The sequence below is a fragment of the Grammomys surdaster genome, unplaced genomic scaffold (assembly GCF_004785775.1).
Source record: "Grammomys surdaster isolate TR1022 unplaced genomic scaffold, NIH_TR_1.0 126313, whole genome shotgun sequence".
Classification (NCBI taxonomy): Eukaryota; Metazoa; Chordata; class Mammalia; order Rodentia; family Muridae; genus Grammomys; species Grammomys surdaster.
Genome location: NW_021621113.1, coordinates 9,521,413 through 9,541,388, shown reverse-complemented (window position 1 = coordinate 9,541,388; position 19,976 = coordinate 9,521,413). Strand labels below are relative to the sequence as shown.

Sequence of the window (19,976 nt, the reverse complement as noted above, 5' to 3'; positions counted from 1 at the left end):
TGGGGGGGGGAGTGTGGAGTTAGAAGCCACAACTAGAATCTGAGGACTTTGTTTCTTCCCTTTAAAGAGACTTGGCTACAGAAAAGACATGGGGACAGAATGAGTCTGAGTCTGAGTCTGTGGGTTCGCAGAGGGAGAAATGGGAAAACCAAGCGGGGTAAGGCTAGACAAAGGACAGGACTAGACACCACCACTTCCAGCAAGGGAGTGGCCTCACGGGGTTGCCCGCCCTCTCTCTCTATCACCTACTGTGGCTCCCACCTCCCTGGGTGCCTTCAGGTGGCTCCAGCCCTTTGCTCTTGTTCCAGAAGACGGGGGTTTGAGCGTGCCGACTCAGAGTACACGGACAAGCTACAGCACTACACCAGCGGCCACAGTACGTACACACCCTAGCCATGCTGGCACCCTGGGGCCCTTCTCTACCATGTCCACCGAGACCCCTCCAGCTGCTGCTGCCGCCACCGATGCTTCCTCTTCTTCCTCCTCCTCTTCCTCTTCGTCTTCTTCAAGACTTCTGTTTTAAAATGTGTGTGTTTTTATAAATGTGTGTGTGTGTGTGAGAGAGAGAGAGTGTCTATATGTTTGTGTGAGTGTATGTGCCATGGAGGGTTTGGTGGCGGGGAGGGGCGTACACTTACCTATGTACACACAGGGGACTCCTTGGAACTGGAGTTGCAGGTGTTTGTGGGATGCCTGCCTTGTTGCATGGGTGCTGGGATCTGAACTCCAGTCCTCATGGTGTATACAGCACGTACTCTTCACCACTGAGCCATCTCTCCTGCCTCTCCCTATGGCCAGGGGGGGTCCTGGATGTGCCAAGCTGCCTCTAACTTTTTAGCTTTTGCACCTGCTATTCCGTGTGTACGTCCTATGATCCCAACATGCAACACCACGACCCCCAAAAACCCTTCGCTGGCTCCATCTATCCTGGATCTTAGCCCTAATCTAAGCCGGTACAACTCATCTTACCAGGGACATCGTCCTAACTGTTGCCTGGTTTCCCTGCAGATATAACAGGCATTCTCCCGACCTGAAGTTGTCCCTGACACTAACAGGGCACCCAGCAGCACACAGTGGGAACCACACATAGGTGTGATCTGTGTAGGGAGATGGACCCAGAGTTGGGCGGGTAGATTTAAATTTGAGGTCCAAGTGAGGGTCTTATTGAGCATTCATTTGAACAAAAACACAAAGGCTTCGGGAGAATGGGTGGCTCAGATTTCTCCAGGGAAAAGCATTGTGGGCCAGGAAAATAGCCAGTGTACAGGAAGAGCAACCATGGCTGAGCCAGAGTTGGGTGGGAGGCAGGAGTGATTCTTGTTGGTCATGTGGAACTTTAGCTTCTCCTCCGAGTGAAGTGGGAAGCCCCAAGAAGTTCTGAGCTGAGGACTGACTTGTTCTGTGTTACGGTCTCAGCAAAGGCTTCTCTGGATATTGTGTGGAGAACAGAGAGAAGCTGAAGCCAGATACGGTGGTGGCTAGACCAGGTGGCAGGAGTGTTGGTAGAAAGTAACTCTGTGTGTGCGTGTGTGTGTCTGTGTCTGTGTGTGTGTGTGTGTGTGTATGTATGTGTGTAATAGCCCTGACTGTCCTGAACTTATTCTGTAGGCCAGACTGACCTCAAACTCACAGAGATCCACCTGCCTCTGCCTCCTGAGTGTCAGGACTAAAGGTGTGGGCCACCACTCCTGGTGAGATTTATTTTTAAAATCAACCCCAGGATTTGTTCAGAGATCAATATCCTTTACTCCTGAGTCTTTGCTCCCTGCCCACAGAGAGCCAAAGATGTGTGTGGCTGGCTCAGGGTCATCAACACAAACTTTCCTTTCTCAGCTGTAGCACATGCTAAGTGGGGACCAAGCTTGGGATGTTTGGATGCAGAGCCAAAGGGCCTGACCTTCTTTCTCATCTCTGTTCTGGCACTGGCCAGTGGTCACCCTGGGGAGAACACTGAGCCTCTCTGAGTCTTGACATCCTTAGAGAAACCACAGAGAGTGATGGATCCTTCCAATGAATCAGCGGATGTTAGCATAGTACCAGTGTCTTTACAATGGTAGTAACATTTCATAGGACCCAAGTCTTCTTTACAACAGTCATTGGTTGCTTTCTGTTTGCCAAATGCTCTTCTGAGTCCTTCCTAAAAGTTCTCCAGGGCTATGGGAAAGGCTCACTTGGTTAAAGAGCTTGTAGTGAGACAAGAAACCTCCAGAATCTGTGTTTAAAAAGAAAAAGACCAAGCGTGGTAGCACCCACCTGTAATCCAGCACTGAGGAGGCACGGGCAGGTAGATCTCTGGGGCTCCCTTGCCAACCAGCCAAGGCTAACCCACATATTCCAAGCCAGGGAGAGACTCTGTCTCAAAAAAAAAACAACAAAGAAAAAAAACCCAAGGTAGATTGTTCCTGAGGAATGACACTCAAGGTTGTCCTCTGAGTTCTGTACACACTTATACATGTGCACACACACATACACATACTCACACATGAGTCTCTCATTTAACCCTCTTAGTCCCCTAATAAGGGACATTGTTATGCTCGTCTTGTGGCAAAATATCGAGGACAGAGTTTGAGTGACAGGGCACCCAGCTATTGAACCTGGATTCAGCCCCCTGAAGTAGTTTATTTGTGACCATCAGTAGCTGCAGGGGTGGAATTCAAACCCAGGCCTCTGTACCTGGTTCTCTTTGTGCTTCCAGAGGGGTCCATTTAGATTCAAGGTAATGGCAGGTGGCTCTCACAGCTGTAAGCCTGTAGACCACAGCTCAGTGTTGCTGCTAACTCTGGCTGTCCTCACCAGGCTAAGGCCAGCAAAGGTCTGTCCTGAGGCTAGCCTGTGGGATGTTTTTTTTTCTGGCCATGAGGTCATTGTACATCTACCTGGAGGACTGGCAGCCTGGTAGCCACCAAATGGAACCTAGAGCTGCCTGGGTCCCACCCCGCTCCTGCTGTTGGTTCTCTGTGTCCGTGAATCCTTGGGTGGGTTTTGCCTCCCTATGCCAGTCTTCCATTCAGTCGGAGTAAGATTGCATTGGACCAAATGAAGCTGCTATTTTTGGAAGTCAGACACAGTCGAATGTTAGCAACTTCTTCGGTTCAGCCAAATAGTATTTTCCTGGCAGCATCGTTAGAAGGGGACGATTGTGTCTGAAAAATACAAACTTTATAGGACAGATTTATACCCAATAAATCTGCGCTGAGGGTGTATGCAACAAGTGTCTATTAAGCATCTGCTATATATCATATCACCTTCACATGTGTGGTGGAACAAACGCGCCAGAGCAAGAGCTTCTAACCTGGGACTAGACTCTCGGAGCTCACCACAGCCCGTGCACACCGCTGTTGCTCATGGAATATGGGAGTATGCACATTGGGAAGAACCTCTCTCCAAGGGGCAGAGCTGTGCCTGCCACCAAATTCTCAAAGGTACTCATGACCCCAGATGGGAAGATGCATAAGTGATTATCTGTGACGCTCCAGAAAGCATTTATTGAGTGCCTGCTGTATACCAGTACTGAGGAATGAGCTGGAACCAGACAGAATCACCTCTGCCTTCCTGGGGGGAGAAGGTAAAACACCTCCAGGCACCAGAGAGTTCCGGAAAGGAGATTCAGGGAGCTGTGGGCATGGGAGTTTGGAGACTGTGGACCAGGAGAGGAAAGTCACAGACACTGGGGTCATAGATTGATGGCGGTGATAAAGTTGTTATACCTAAGGAGGGCCATAGCCCCTTCTGGAGAAATCCCAGCAGGCTTCTCAGAGGAGATGGCATATGATGTGGTCTTAAAGGGGAAGAGGAAATGCCCTGAGGAGGTAAGAACAGCATGACCTCAGAAGCAAGAGGGGATGAGATGTCCTGGAGCCCCTAGAAGGGGATTGTTATTAACTAGTGTGATCAGTCTGTTTGCTGCTATCACAAAACACCTAAGGCTGCATCATGTGTAAAGAGAGGAGGCTAGCCATATCTCAGTCAACTGTTCTGCTGAAGGCCCTGTTGTAGAGGGCTCTGTGGCAGGAGTGCATGTGACAGGGAAAGACACAGAGGAGGACTGGGCTTGATCTTCTCTAGTCTCTCAGGAAAACTAACTAGTCTCCAGGGTCCCACAAGCCTCCATCCTTTCCTCCCAACAGTTGTGCTCTAGTGACTTTTGCTAGGCTCTACCTCTTAAAGGGCCCACCGCTTCCACACACCACCATGAGAACTAAGTCTCATTCACATGAACCTGCTGGGGAAGAGACCTCATCCAAACTAGAGCAGCTAGTGGATGGGAGCAGAGAGCTGGGTGAGACCGGTCACGAGTGGCTTGCCTTTGTCCCCCAGCCATCCTAACCAGTGCTCCCAGCTAAGGCTGGGGATGGACTCTGGCTGCTGCCCACAGAGGTGCAGACTTTTGGTGAGATTCTCCTTTGCTCCTGGAGTGACCTCATTCCAACTCTCACAACTGGATCCTGTCAGAAAGGATCTCCCCCTCCCCAAGTGATGCTGAAATTCAAGAGGCTGAAGGCCAGGCACCATGACCTGCGCATTGAGTTTGAACAAAATGGCTTCTCCTGTCTCCTGACTTGGAAGGAAGATATGGCTTATCCACCAAGTCAGGGAAGCCTGTGCCTGGGCCAGCAGGAGTGAGAATCGTGACTGAGAGAACCATCCATGAGTCTGGAGTGCACGCTTCCGTGTACCCGTATGTGAAGGAGAGTAGCTGTTAAGAGTGGCGGCTGCTCTTACCAACAGCTCAGGTTCTGCAGTGCGCAACACAGCAGCTCAAACTGTAAATCCTGTTCCAGGGAATCGAGCGCCCTCTCCTGGCTTCCACTGATACTGCATGCAAGTGATGCACAGACTTACATGCAGACAAAAAAAAACAAATAAAACAAAACAAAAAACTCTCATACCTATAAAACAATTTAATCTTTTAGAAAAGAGGAGCCGTCCTTGAGGTCTGGGGATCTGTAGCTCTGTTACAGAGCATTTGCCTAGCGTGTACATGGCCTTGGGTTCAATCCCCAGCCCCATAAATATAAGAGAATCAGCTTTGAGATTAGAGAGATAAAGGTCTGCTTGTTCATCTGTGTCTGTATGTCTATGTGGTTTTTTTTCCTTTTTAAGATTTATTTTTATGTGTGTGTGTGTGTGCGTGCGTGTGTGTATATTGGGGTATGTGCACATGAGTGCAGGTGCCCATGGAGGCCAGAAGAGGGCATCAGATTCCCTGAAGCAGGAATTACAGTTAAGAGCAGTTTAGAGCACTTGCCGCTATTCCAAACAATCAGGGGTGTTTGTTCCCAGCACCTACATCAGGTGGCTTGACCATCTGTCAGTCCAGCTCCAGGGAATGTGATGCCCTCTTCTGGACTCCAGGAGAACCTGTAGTCACGTGCACATACTATATGCAGATACACATGATTAAAGTCAATGTCTTTTGAAGAGAGAGAATCCTGTGCTCAAATCTGAAAGGCCTTGGGGCTCCAAGATCTGTGACTGGCTTTACAGAGCTCCAGTTCTGTCTCACAGCTCCTGAGAGGACGAGGGAGAGATTTTAAAAAATAATAAAAATACATGCCAAGAGTCTGACACAGTGTCAGGCTCAGATAAAGGCTTGGCGAGTAACAGCTGCAGTTGCTATAATTCATCTTTGTCGCCCAGGTCCTCAGCTCCCCAGACATGGAGCGTCTATTGTGTTCAGGGCTCTGAGATGCTTGCCTGCTGGAGAATCAGTGAGAGGGGAGCCTGTGCCCTGCTCCCTCCCAAGCTAGCTGGCTCATGCGCTTCTGGGGGAATTTCCTGTCTCTTCCTCCTGTCGCCTCACAGGAGCACTGGGTTATAGGTGCTCACATTGCTGGACCCAACCTAGGTTCTGGGGATTAAACTCAGAACCTCACACTTGCAAGGCAAGCGCCATACCTACTGAGCATCTCCTCAGCCCAGGTATAATGTTCCGAGACATCTATACGCGGGGTGGATTTTTTAAGATGCTGTCTATGTATCATATTTATTGCCGTAATTTTAGACTTTGTAAAGAGCATGCATTCCTTTTTTAAAATAATGTGACCCAGTTCTGTTTTTAGTTTTTATTTATTATTATTGTTGTGAGCATACGGATGGCTGGGTGTGAGTGCTGGCGTGCACATGCGCGGATGTGGAACTCAGAGGGCAAGCTTTGGGAGTCAGCTCTCTCCTTTCACCTCACTGAAGCAGGGCCTCTCGTATTCTTTCTGTCATGCTTTGTACTTCAAACTAGTGACCCACAGACTTCCAGGCTCTTCCCCTTTCTCTGCCTCCCATCTGTCTGTAAGGAGAACGCTGGGATTACAGACGCACACCACTACATATGGCCTTTTATATTTATTTTTTTTAAACTTTCAAGCTCAAACTCTGGATGTTAGGCTCAGTGCAGCAAGCACTTTTACCCACTGAGTCATTTCACCAACTTATGAATTACTATTTTAATTTAAAGGAGTCAATAATAGTTGTGGCTCACACCTCTAATTCCAGCACTCGGGAGGCAGAGGCAGGCAGATCTCTGGATTCAAGGCTACCCTGGTCTATAGAGTGAGTGCTAGGACCGCAGGGGTATACAGAGAAACATTGTCTTGGGAAAAAAGTCAGTACTACTACTACTACTTTAACTACTACTAACAACAATAACAATAACAATAATAATAATAATGTCTTATTATTGAGGATCTTCAGGCCTCTTTAAACCTATCCAGGGGATGCCAAAAGGCTCATAGACTTAGATTTATAATCCCTGACTGAAAGGGCTAGCTTAGCACATGTACACACATACACACATGTGCGCACACACGCACACACACACACACACACACACGCATACACGGCAAAACACACCAACACAGTCAAAACACAGCTAGTGTATTAGAGCCAGGAATGGCCGTATGCTGTTTAGTTTGTGTGGATCTCTTCTGGTACGCCACTCTGTGAACATGGATGTCCCATAAAGCTTTGTTTGTTGCACAAGCAGGAGGTCCCCACTGTGGACTCCAACTCCCAGATTCCTGGGATAGCTGAAGGAGAAGCTGAGAATAATCATCAAATGGTTCTGGGGTCTCACAGCTGAGCTGGGTTCTCGGCCTCGGAGGCCTCAGGGACTCCAACTGCTCGGTCCTAGAACTGCTGTCCCCAGTACCACAGCTTCCACAGCTGACTGAAAGTGAGGAACTGGGGAGCCCAGAGGAAACCCTGGGTGTTGTAATACCAGGTTGGAAGGGGAAGGCAGACTGATGGTCTTTCCTGCCTTCATAGCAGTTCACTGGCTCATCATGGGTCAGACCGGGGACTTTGATACCCAGTCTTCTCTTCCTGCATCCACACACAGACATTGACAGCAGCTCAGGAATGAAATAAATGTGTCTTGGGTCTGGCTTCAGGCTGGTCCAGAAAGCCCTGAGGCTCGGCCTGTGAGGAATCCATCCAAGAGTGTAGGATACTCAGAGGTGGTGAACAAGGCACCCCTCCAGTCTCATGGACCTAGCTGCAGGGGCCCAGGGACTCTGGGCTGGCAGAAGAGGCTTGGGCTGGAGACACAGAGAGGAGATGGGTCAGTTCTGCAGGCCTCTGAGAAGACTATTATCTAAGGCCAGCTCTTTCTATGTTTAAATTCTAGTTCTTGTTTTTAAATCAATCAATCAATCTCTCTCTCTCTCTCTCTCTCTCTCTCTCTCTCTCTCTCTCTATCTATCTCTCTTTCTATCTCTCTCTCTCTCTCTCTCCCTTCTCATTTTAAAATCTCTCTATGTATGTGTGCGGGCATGTGTGCCTCTGTTTGTGAGTGTGTATGACACTTGTTAATATGAGTGTGCACCTATTCATACTGAAACATGAATGCTTCTGATTGATGTCAGGTTTCCTACCTTTACTTGGAGGAACAAGGTCTCACTGAATCTGAAGTTCATCAATTAGGCTAAGCTAGCTGGCCATTGAGTTTGAGGGATCACCCACCTCTACCCACTTCTCCCAGACCCCAACGTTGGGATTAATCGACCATACTGTAGTGAGGCACCTGGCTTTACTGGGGATACCAGAGATATGAACTCAGGTCCTTGTGCTTGAGTGGGAGGCTCTTCACTGACTAAGCCATCTTCCAAACCTTCTTTAAGACTTCCTCTTTCTTGTCCTTGCACCTGGACTCTGTAGCACAAGGCAGCAAACCTATCCAGCCTATACCCACACCAAGAACAGACATCACTAATCAATCACAAGTCTTTTTATCTGCTCTAGAAAGCTACTAGTAATCTCTGAGAGTAGGAACAATAGCTGGAACCTATTTGTCACTCTTCTGATTCCTGTTCCCTTTGCCTTTCTATTTGCTGCCTGTCAACTCTGTGAGACCTTGATGGGTCAGGTGACCTGAAGGGGGGTTCCCAGTTCCTATGGGGGCCATAAAAGAGAACTCTTCCCCATGGGGCAGGGGGACTAACCCTTTTTCCATTTGTACACCTCTTGAGCCTGTCTGTGTGACCCAGCCTGGTCTTGTCCCCCCAGTGACCCCAGGCATGAAGATCTACATAGATCCTTTTACCTATGAAGATCCTAATGAGGCAGTGCGGGAGTTTGCCAAGGAAATTGACATCTCCTGCGTCAAGATTGAGCAAGTGATTGGTGCAGGTAGGTGGCAAATGTCTCAAGGTACCATGGCTTTGGTCATGGGTGGGGTGACCACAGTGCAACCCTGAAGTTGAGGGTAAGTTGAAAATCAAGGGCCACAAAGGAACTCCCTAATGGATCAAAGTTCCCAAAAGGGCCCTATTAAAACCATCACATGCACAGAAGGGGAAACTGAGGCTGGAGTAAGCACAGCAAGCTGGAGATTGAACTGGATCTGGAGCTTAGCTCTGTCCTTTCCACTGTCCACCATAGCCCCATTCCCACCTCCCCAAATCTCCCGTGTCCTCATCCCCAAATATCTCAGGGCAGCCATGAAGAACCCACTCTCCCAAAGATGGCTGGTCCTGCTCTGGGCTCCACAGTCACAAAGGAATCCTGTGTCTGATAGAATGAGGTCATAAAGCACCCACAATGGGAATGACAGGACAAGGACGTAACACTTTTCCATCTGACACATGACACGATGTCTGTCTCAATGTGTCTACCCCAGGGGAATTTGGTGAGGTCTGCAGTGGCCACTTGAAGCTGCCAGGCAAGAGAGAGATCTTTGTAGCCATCAAGACCCTCAAGTCAGGATACACAGAGAAACAGCGCCGGGACTTCCTGAGTGAGGCATCCATCATGGGCCAGTTCGACCACCCCAATGTCATCCACCTGGAAGGGGTTGTCACCAAGAGCACACCTGTCATGATCATCACTGAATTCATGGAGAACGGTTCCTTGGATTCCTTCCTCCGGGTAGGGAGAGCCCCAGGGGTGTAAGCAGAGCATGAGAAGGGCTGCTGGGCATAACTCCATTGGGTCTTGAGAAACCTCTAGGCCAAGAATGCCTTACTGGCCACCACCTTCCATTGTGTTACCTTGACAGGCATTGTTAATCAATCCCAGAGCTCCCACTCAGCTCAGAAGCAATCTCAAGGCTCTTCTCAATGTGGCTCCCTGGGAAACCCAAGCATTCCCTCGGGGTTATGGCACCCGAGGTGCATGCCCATCATTGCTCAAAAGCATTTTCATTACACATATCAGAACAGAGCTCCGAGAGAGGAAGCATTTGCCTAGGATCAGAGGGCCAGAGGGGAGAGCCCAGACCACAGCCACGAGTGTTGACACCACATCTGGGGTTTTCACCAGATCCTGTAGCTCTCCAAAGTTAGACACAGGAGAAAAATCAAGGCACAAGACCAACAGGTGAATCCCCTCGGCACAGAACAGTCAGCCATCAGGACAGAGATGACTGACCTGGGTGTCTGTAGTGTGCCACTGGGCCAGCTGTCTTTCAACAAATATTTATGAAGTTGGTGCCATCACCTTCCATGTGTTTCCTGTTTGAGTCAGAGCAGCCCTAAGAGACACATGTAACTTTCCCCCATAGAACACACAGGAGAGAGCAGTCGAGCTCAGAGAGATCGAGTCAGGTTATATATCCAAGCCTGCCCCTCCAGGAAGATCAGAGTCAGGGACAATCCAAGTATGCTTCACTCCAGAGCTGGTATTCCCTCTACCATCCTCAAGTTGGTCTCTCCTAGGCCACTCTGAGGTTCCTGGGTATCTGAGTCTTTCACACGGGTGTGTGCAAAGGTGGCAGAGACCTGCCATTGTGAGAAGATTCAGGGCTCTGACACTCACTTTCCCATTGACTCTATTTTCTACCTTCCCCAAAGCAAAACGATGGTCAATTCACAGTCATCCAGTTGGTGGGCATGCTGCGGGGTATCGCCGCCGGCATGAAGTACCTGGCGGACATGAACTACGTGCACCGCGATCTGGCTGCGCGCAACATCCTTGTCAACAGCAACCTGGTGTGCAAGGTGTCTGACTTTGGGCTCTCGCGCTTCCTGGAGGATGACACGTCGGACCCCACCTATACCAGCGCTCTGGTAAGAGGATGGGCATGCACAGTCATCTCTCCATGCCATGTGTATCCACTGACCCTGCCCAAATGAAGTCTTCACTGGGCCCCTGGAGCTAGGAAGGGATGCACAGAGAGCTTCCTGGGCTGCTGGGGTGGGGAGCTAATGAGCTGAAGGGAGTGGAGGCTGGGAGGAGGGTGCAGAGCATGTCTTTGGACTACAAGAGAGACATGAGCACACTATGGAATCTGAGGAAGCAGTAACTCTCTGAGAACCAAGGAAAGGCTTTTGAGGGACTCCAGATGGCACTGTGGTAGGTGGGGGAGGCTCTTCCAGCAGAGGTAACAGCATATGCAAATGGCTTGGGGTTGAAGCAACTGAGGAGTCTGGAAACAATGGAGTTCTTCCTGGGATCTGATGGAGCATGGTGTAGCATCAGACAGGTCACTATCCTGCCCATCAGTCTCTTCTCTCTGCCCGCCCCACTCCAGGGTGGGAAGATCCCCATCCGCTGGACAGCGCCGGAAGCCATCCAGTACCGGAAATTCACCTCAGCCAGTGATGTGTGGAGCTATGGCATTGTCATGTGGGAGGTGATGTCCTACGGGGAACGACCCTACTGGGACATGACCAACCAAGATGTAAGTCTCCAGGATGTGGGCAGGGCCTTGCTGGCCAGCCAAGGTTGAAGAGGGCAAGATCTGAGATTCCTGGCCTTGTACTGCTGATTTCCCTATGGCTGAAGACCTGCTTCCCAGGCTGATAAACCTTGGCCTCTCAAAGGGGAGGGAGTAGGGAGGTCCATCTACTCATCCACCAATCAGCAAATCCTCAGCATGTGGGAGTGGCTAGGCCAGAAAAAGCCATGATATATGTCTGTCTATCTGTCTGTCTGTCTCTCCCTTCCTTTTTTTAACTTACGTGTGTGTGTGTGTGTGTGTATGTGTGTTTGTGTGTATGTGTGTGTGTGTATACATGTGCCAAAGTGCCATGGCACATGTGTAAAAGAGAAAAACCTGTGAGAATCACTTCTCTCCTTCCCCCAGAAGAACCATGTGGCTTCTGGGGAGTCACACTCAAGCCGTGAGCCTTGGTATCAAGTGTGTTTACCTGCTGAGCCGTCACACTGGCCCCGAGACAATTTTTCAGAGGACCAGATGCAGTAACTATTATGGACAGGCACTAAACTGGAGAAGGCAGGTAGCAAGCCGTGTAGATGTGGTGGCCAGGACAGTCAGGTCAAGGTCAGCCAAGACCTCTTCGCAGAGCCAGTTGCATCAGAGAGTGAGCGTGCGGTGGGTGTTTGTGCAGAGGTGCAGAGGTGAGGCTGAGAGGCAGGGCTGGGAGCCGTGAGTGGAAACTTGGTCAGAAAGCTTAGTAAGGCTCCGTGGTTGTCAGCTGGCTGTCATTATAACAACTGCCAGTATTAATCCACTTAAAAGAAGAAAGGTTTATTTGAGCTCACTGTTTTAACCCATGTCCTTGGGGACAGTTGATGGCAGTGGAAATGCAAGGAAATTACTCACTTCATAGCAGCCACAACCAAGGAGAATAGAGGAGAAAAGACTAGCATCCCAGTATCCCCTCCCAGGGCGTGCCTCAGTGGGTACCTTCTTCCCATTAGGCCTCACCTCCTCAAAGGTCTACCACCTTCCAACACTGCCCCAGGCTGGGGACAAAGCCGCCAGCCCATTGGTTTTTGAGTGACTTTTGAGATCCACACTTCCATTGAGGAGTTCGAAATCACCCCGGGGATTTTCATTCACATAAAATACACGGGAAGCATGAAGCTTCTTAAAGGGGAAATCTGTTAAGCTGTGGTCAAGTGCTAGAAGATGAATCTTGTCTTCACAGTGACAGAGCAGATTGAGGCCATGTTTGGCCTCCTTTTTCTGACAGAGGGACAGGTATTGACTGTGAGGTCACCAAGGCAGCTCAGGCCCCAGCTGTGAGGCTGACCAAACATGCTCTCTGCCCAGCTCTCTCTGAGAACTCATGACTAACCTCAAATCAAACAAGGGCCAGTAGGGATGTCCACAGCCGTCAGAGCAGGGAGGAGGCTCACAGATTGTGTGAACATTATGTCGGGGCAGCCTCGAACAGGAGGGTCACCCTGATAGGTCTTGGGGACAGACTGCCTGCGGTTATTGGATCTCCAAGGTTGGCAGAGAGAGGGGCCAGGATTTAGCATGAGATACAGCTAGGTGGTAGGACTCACGGCAGCCACGGGAGGTAGAGGAGTCTCCGTGGGTCATGCCTGCAGTGTTCCAGGGATGAATATGTTCGGCAGGGACTTAAAGCCCTCACCCTAGCCACCCAGCCCCACTGTGCCTCTGTGATGCCACAGGTGATCAACGCCATTGAGCAGGACTACCGGCTACCTCCACCCATGGACTGCCCTAGTGCCCTGCACCAGCTCATGCTGGACTGCTGGCAGAAGGACCGAAACCACCGGCCCAAGTTCGGCCAGATTGTCAACACGCTGGACAAGATGATCCGGAACCCCAACAGCCTCAAAGCCATGGCGCCCCTGTCCTCTGGGTATGGCCGCCCTGGCCCCACCCCTATCTCCAAGCTCTCTCTCCTGGGCGTGAGTCACTTGAGCCCCACCTACCTCCTCTGGGTGCCGCCCTGGCCCCGCCCAGTGGCAGGCTGGGGTGGTGCAGGAAGAGCCCTGTAAAGCCTGGGCAGAGAGGCCAGCATTTAAGAAGCGCTACCTACACTCCGGAGTCTCTGTGACTGGAGGTTGTGGTTGTACTCAGCACAGTTCCCTCCCATTCTTCTTTCCTCTCTTCACATCCCGGCTGAGTCTCTCGGTGCCCATCTGTGTCCTCGCTGGCACATGCACACTCAAACACACACACACACACACACACACACACACACTACACAGTCACAAATGTACACATTCCCCCATTCAGAAAGACTACTCACCATCTACATGCCTCCAGGGTGGAGAGATCCGCTCAGCCCCAGGACAGGGCCCGGGGACCCTGGAGTTTCCTTTCTGAGGTCTCAGGACAGGCTCCATCAGGCTTGGCTCATTATCACCTTCCAGAGGTGACTGTCACAGGTTACTCGGCCACTGTCCCTGCTCATTCAAGGACAGCTGTCACACAGGTTACATGGCTGTCACAGGTCACATAGCTGCTGGGCCTGTACACCCTTACTCTCAGGGACCCTCAGTCCCACAGGGTTTAGGGGGAGAGTGTGCAATCAGGTACCTCACCACCCAGGACCAGCACCACCTGGAGACTCCTTGAGTCAAAGTCCTTCTGTGGACATGAGGTTTGCGTGCTAGCCTCTCCCTGCTGCACCTTACCCTGACCCTGTGCTAGCCGTCCTTCACCTCGAGCAGTGCTTCTCAACCTTTCTAATGCTGCGATCTTTTAACACAGTTCCTCATGGTGTGGTGACCCCCCCACTAAATTATTTTCATGGGCACTTCATAATGTAATTTTGCTACTGTTAGGAATCATAATGTAAGTATCTATGTTTTCTGGTGGACTTAGGCGACTCCCGTGAAAGGGTCATTTGAACCCAAAGGGGTCACAACCCATAGGTTAAGAACCACCGCTATAGGTGCAGCCACTGAGCCCTTCCCCTCAAGAAAGTCATGCGCGTCTTGTCCACTGCTCAGAGGCTGTCCCCATTAGCTCTGAGCCTCGATCTGATAGTGGGGCCCATATACTGGGAACACGCTTGAGAGACGGATGAGAATGACTCTAGGGGAGGAAGCAGGGACGAGCCAGCACCATTGCCCAAGTAAAGTGTCTCCTGCAATGGAGCCCCTAAGGGCCTTCCCTCAGTTACCCTGCACATACCCCCTCTGGCCTGTTGTAGTAATTATTTAAAACTGGCCTCTGGTTCATTTGACTGTCTAAGCTGCCTAGCCCAGCCACCATGTTTCTCAGCCTGAGGCCACATGCGCACTGCAGCTAGAACAGGCCGCCAGAATCACCAGCCCTGCCACCCACTAGATGCCAGCGTGAGAGATGGCTCTGCCAATCTTCCACGCTGTCTCCGCAAGGCAGAGAGCATTGCCCATACCATTCCGCCATCCATGCAGGCCCAGTAAGAGAATGAGACTCTAATTCTTGTAGAGTAATCAAAGGCTTTATATGTTTGATAATGATTAATAACAAGATGCCCATACAAAGAGAGCTGTATCCCAATTAGCTAACCTATTTATAAGTTTATAAATTGTTCCCCACGAGTGCTCTCCATACCTGTGTGGTTCTCCATCCTCCTACATCTCTGCCCTCTCTAGCTCCTTCTCTTCCTTTTTTCTCTTCCTCTCCCAACTCCTCCTCTTCCTCTCCTTACTCCTCCCACCTTAGCTCCTCCTACACTGGCCCTCATTGATAACACACCCATACAGGTTCTAAACTGTGTCCCTATTCACACAGAAACACCTACACACACCTGTGCTCACACAGGCATACCCACCTAGGGACCACACATTTCTATCTTCCGTCTGGCTATAAGCATATGCCCTGACCATCCCTGTCACCTGCCCCTCCCCCAGCATCAACCTGCCACTGCTGGACCGCACGATACCAGACTACACCAGCTTTAACACGGTGGATGAGTGGCTGGAGGCCATCAAGATGGGCCAGTACAAGGAGAGCTTTGCCAACGCCGGCCTCACTTCTTTCGACGTTGTGTCTCAGATGATGATGGAGTAAGTACCTCGCGGCCTCTGCTCACCCCTGCTTCCCACCTGCTTCCCACCTGCTTCCCACCTGCTTCCCACCGTACCAGCCAAATGGGGAGCTTTGGAGGGAGGTAAACAGAGTGACCCAGCAGGGATGTCGGGGACCAAATAGTAAAACATATCCAGATCTGTAGCTGGATCCAACTGGTACCTCCTGAGCAAATCCCAGAGTCTGGGAAGATTTTTCATCTGTAGACGAAGGTTTAGTGAAGGAAAATCAAAGAAATGGGTAGATGGCCAATATAAACCCCTCCCCTGCTTCCTGATAAGAGAAGAAAAATGGCCTCCTGCCTCCCCATTGCCTGTGGGCACTCAGAATCTCTCAGTCCCATTCCCCCATCCTTCCCCATCCCTCACTAAGGGCCTGGGGAAGTTCAGGCCACTGGCCCACAACTCCCTCAACACATACATTTTCCTAATTATGTCTATCTCTCGCAAAGGGACATTCTCCGGGTTGGGGTCACTCTAGCTGGCCACCAGAAAAAAATCCTGAACAGTATCCAGGTGATGCGGGCCCAGATGAACCAGATCCAGTCTGTAGAGGTTTGACGTTCGCCTGCCTCGGCTCTCCTCTTCCTCCACACCGCCCCCTAAGCCACCTACATCGGTCCCCCAGCTGCTCTGTCCACTGCAAGGTCAGCCACCTGCCAGGAGGCCACAGGCAACAGGAAGAACCAAGCAGTACTCCAGCCAAGCCGTCACCAAGAACCCATGAAAGTCAAAGGAAGGAAAAGGGAATGGGGGGGACACACACCTAGATCTGGGAGGGGGCAGGACAGCCAAGAAACGTTTGCTCCAAGAGGATTCTCATAAGGAGAGTGATGGTTCTTAGGGGAGAGAAGCAAAAGGCTTGGGAGATCCACATGGCCTGTCCCGGTGGAGGCCAAAAGCGTTTTCTCTCCAACTCCTTCTGGGAAGGTTGAGCTGGCCAGAGCCGAGAAACACTTCCAGGAACATTAATATGAAGGGAAGAGATGGGCCACCCTCCTTGCCTGGCTTTAGCCATTTCTTGGAGCATCACTAATGGCCCAGCCCCAGGCACAAGGGGCAGAGAGACAGGCAGTTGCCCCAAATAGGCTCCAGGGAAGTTCATTCCAGCTGCCACCTGCAGACAGGAGAATACTTCTGTCTTGGGAGACGGTTTCAAAAACTCCAAGAGACTTTCTGCTAATGGTTCAGGAGGCAGAAGAGGAGCTCCTGGCTTCCCAGGTCATACCACACAGGCCAGATCTTCCTGAGGACAGCCACCCAGGTCTGCAGCCCCGCAAGGCCCTGCCCTGCACGGGTGCCTGCTCCTGCTCAGCCTCAGCCGGAGGACAAGGATGCAGGTGACTGACACCAGCCGCGACTGCCACTGAGAAGCATTCTCTTGCATCTGGGTTTGTTTACAGCGATTCGTGGACTGGGGGTATTTTGATCAGGGGTGGTTTTGGTCTGGGAGGGTTTGTTTGTTGGGTTTTTTAAAATGACAATGAAGAGACACTTTGACATTTCCTACCTTTTGAGGACTCGATCCTTCTCCAGGAAGAAGGTGCTTTCTGCTTACTGACTTAGGCAATACACCAAGGGCGAGATTTTATATGCACATTTCTGGATTTTTATATGCTTTTCATTGATACCCTTCCCTTCTCCCACCTGCTGCCAGGCCTCACCAAAGCCAACTGTCACAGGGCCACCTGGGCCATTTAGAGACCTCAGTGGGACTGGGGGAGTTGGAGGGAGCTGCACCAACGCCCCGCATTGGACCACAGACTGAGGCAGATGAGGGCTCCGAGGCTGGAAGTCCTCCCTCCCTCCCTGCACACTCTCATGCTCTCTGCCCTGTTCTAGCTGGTACTTCCCAGGCACAGAGGCCCCTTCAGATTCCTGGGTGCTCTCCAATGGCCAAATTTCACCTGATTTCACCTCTGGGAGCCTAGACCAGGCTACCCAGGAAGTCAGGACCCTGATCATTCACTGTGACACCCCAGCCCTCCAAGGGTACCCTGAGAGACCACCTGACTCTCTCTCCCACTCTGTCTTTCCCCGAGGCCTTTGCCCAGGTCTGAAGGTCTTGGCCAGAAGAACACCATCAGTCAAGGGGTCTGGCCTCAGGCTCTCCTGGGAGCAAATGCAGGAAACCCTGAGCAGAACAATCGGTTAGTGCATTGAATGGAAATAAATGCTTTAGTTATAAAATGACCCCTGTACTCTGTAAGTTCCAAGAAAGGATCCTGGCACCTTTGGGACCTGCCAAATGACTTTAATGCTCTTGCAAGGGACTCTTTCCCCTGCCCCTCAGGATCCAAAAGGCCCGGGCTAAGGAACTTCATGTAGCCTTCTTAGTCCAGGTCATCAGAAGCACAGGCAGAGAAGCAGAGGCATCGGACAGGCTCAGCTCTGCATTGCGTGCACAGTGCCTGGCTGAGTGAGCCTCACAAGCAGGCACATTAGAAGCAGGGCAGACACCAGACTCTCAGCATACCCCCGCCAGAGGACAGGGACTACTGGCACTGGGTGAGGTGTGGTCAGGTGACTGAAACGGGGCCCATGGACCCCACTCAGCCACAGGTGCAATCCCCTCCCCCACACAATGCTGCCTCCTGTTCTAAGGGCTCGGACTTACTGTGAGTAGTTTTTTTGTGTGTGTAGGAGGAGGAGGAGGAGGAGGAGGAGGCAGGAAGTATGTGCACTGCAGATAAGTCTGTTGGAAGAGGAAGGGGTATCCTAGGGACACCTCATCTCAGGACCATTCCCTTTGTCTGCTGAGCATCTTCGAGGAGTCTGTGTCCAGTGGGGAAGATTGAGGCCACAGGCCATGAGCAAAAGACCCTGCAGTGGACAAAACCATCATGGCCCAGCCTGTCAATCACCTGTTCTCAGAGTCTGAGAGCAGAGGGAAGGAAGGGATTAGAGAGGAAACTTGTCCCTGGGGTAGGGACTGCAGGTCTGGTCACAGGGAAAGTATTGGCAAGTTTTCCACAAAGCAGTGGACAGCAGCCCATTGGCCATCCCTTAATGGCCCAAAGACACCCAGCGCGGATGGCAGCTGTCCCACCACACAAGGTCACCTTCTGGTGGGAGCTTCTCTGATGCTCTGCAGATTAACTGTCTTCCCAGCCCACCTCCCACCACTCCTGAGCCCCACGAGGCCTGGCAGTCGGTGTTTCCGTCAGATGGCTTCCTGCCTTAAGCCACTAGGCTGGTGTCTTCTAGCCAACTCATCTGCCCATCCACCCTCTAGAGCCCAAAGTATTTGTGTAGAGCCATGGGACTCTACATACCTACTTTCAGAATATGGGTGCTATGCAGACCCTCTGTCTCCTCTTCAGGGTATCAGACAGACGTCACTGTGGCTGTCCCGAGTGTTGGCACTGCTCACTTTCTAACCATGAGACATTGTCCTCCCCCACTTCCCAATGTCTGCTCGGCAGGGAGTGATAGGCCCTTCTGCCAAGCGCCTTCTACTTGGGCTGCCCGCTCACTGGGCACACAGCTTGGAACGATCTGCTGCCTAGTTACTAATCCCTTCCTGGCTCCGCCTCCCCAAGCTCCAGCTCCCACCTGCCCAGCATCAGGAGAAGCTTCCGGCTGTTCAGCACAGGCTTGTTTCTTGAGGAAAGAAAGCTGTCTTGTGAACCTCGGCCAGGGCACCATGGAAGTGAGGCCAGCTGCTCTGAGAGAGTGTGCAGAGCCATGCAGGGCCAAGTTAAGTAAGACAGAGCCATGCTGCCCACCCCAGAGGCCTCACGATTGGATGTTAGTGGTGATCAACAGGCCTGTTCCTGAGCTGGTGTTGAAGATGTCTTGCTGGTAGGTTGGTAGCATGCTTGCCTGGCATGCACAAAGCACTAGGTTCCATCCCTGGCACTGTGTAAACCAGATATGGTAATATATGACTGTAAGCTCAGTACTCAAGAAATGGAGACAGGAGGGTCAGAAGTTCAATGGCAGCCTCAGCTACTTAGTGAGTTCAAAGCTAGCCTGGGCCACATGAGACCTTATCTCTAGGAGAGAAGTTATGGTCAATAGTTACATCCTTAGTGCTGGACCCACTGCTTCTGAACAGACACAAGAGTAGCAGAGAACACTTAGACAATCTACTTACGGGCCTCAAGCCTACCCTTTCCAGTATCCCGAGCACCCACCTTCTCTATGACTAAGCGTTCTATGCTGTCCCCTTGTGTGCACTCACTAACATTGCACTCCTCTTAGATCAGAGGTTTATTCCCCCTCCCCCCCAAATCTGGGAGCTCCCAGCCCTTGCTGAAGTTCAGGAAGGATTCCCACCCCAGACCACCACCTACCCCAACTCCACAGCTGCTTCTCCAGGTGCTTGTCATTTCCAGGGACATTTCCCAAAGGAAGACCTTTGGCAGGGAGAGGTGCAAACACGCTCAAAAGACGGGATGTAACCTACTTCTGTCATAACTAGGGCCATGGGCCCCCGGAGAGACTGGTCCTTACCGGGCCATAGCTTCTCATCTATAAAACAGGAGCATCAGGCTGGGTGCTCCAGGCCTGGAAAACCCTTTGTCCACTTAAATCCTGCAAAGAGGACCTAAGTAAAACATTGAGGTTCAGAGTCACAGCTACAGGAAGGGCCACAAGCCTTGGTTTTCCCACTCCGGGATTCACCCGAACATGGTCACTTAGGCACAGGAAGCAAAGGGATTCAGCTTTGGCTTATGAGACAAGAGAAAACCAGATGGGATGGGCTATCAGGGTGGTCTCCCAGGGAAAGGCTAGCTTGAAAATAACAGGTTAAGAGAAAGGTCATTCTAAAATGTAGCAGCTTCAACATTGCC

At 51.1% G+C, this 19,976-nt stretch overlaps 1 protein-coding gene across 3 annotated transcripts in view; it reads left to right on the top strand.

Moving 5' to 3' along the window:
• The window catches only part of Ephb2 (EPH receptor B2), a 116,942-nt gene extending 100,168 nt beyond the window's left edge, over nt 1–16,774 (top strand). The window contains exons 8-16 of one of the 3 annotated variants that reach the window (XM_028759618.1): nt 312–376; nt 8,500–8,622; nt 9,113–9,360; nt 10,284–10,499; nt 10,964–11,113; nt 12,820–13,013; nt 15,001–15,156; nt 15,630–15,732; nt 15,806–16,774. In XM_028759618.1, the coding sequence (XP_028615451.1) occupies nt 312–376; nt 8,500–8,622; nt 9,113–9,360; nt 10,284–10,499; nt 10,964–11,113; nt 12,820–13,013; nt 15,001–15,156; nt 15,630–15,732; nt 15,806–15,904 (1,354 nt within the window). In that variant the 3' untranslated portion in view covers nt 15,905–16,774. Of the gene's footprint in view, nt 1–311; nt 377–8,499; nt 8,623–9,112; nt 9,361–10,283; nt 10,500–10,963; nt 11,114–12,819; nt 13,014–15,000; nt 15,157–15,629 lie in introns of all 3 variants that reach the window. The other 2 variants (XM_028759616.1, XM_028759617.1) reach the window with 2 other exon arrangements.
• The last annotated feature ends 3,202 nt before the right edge of the window (nt 16,775–19,976 follow it).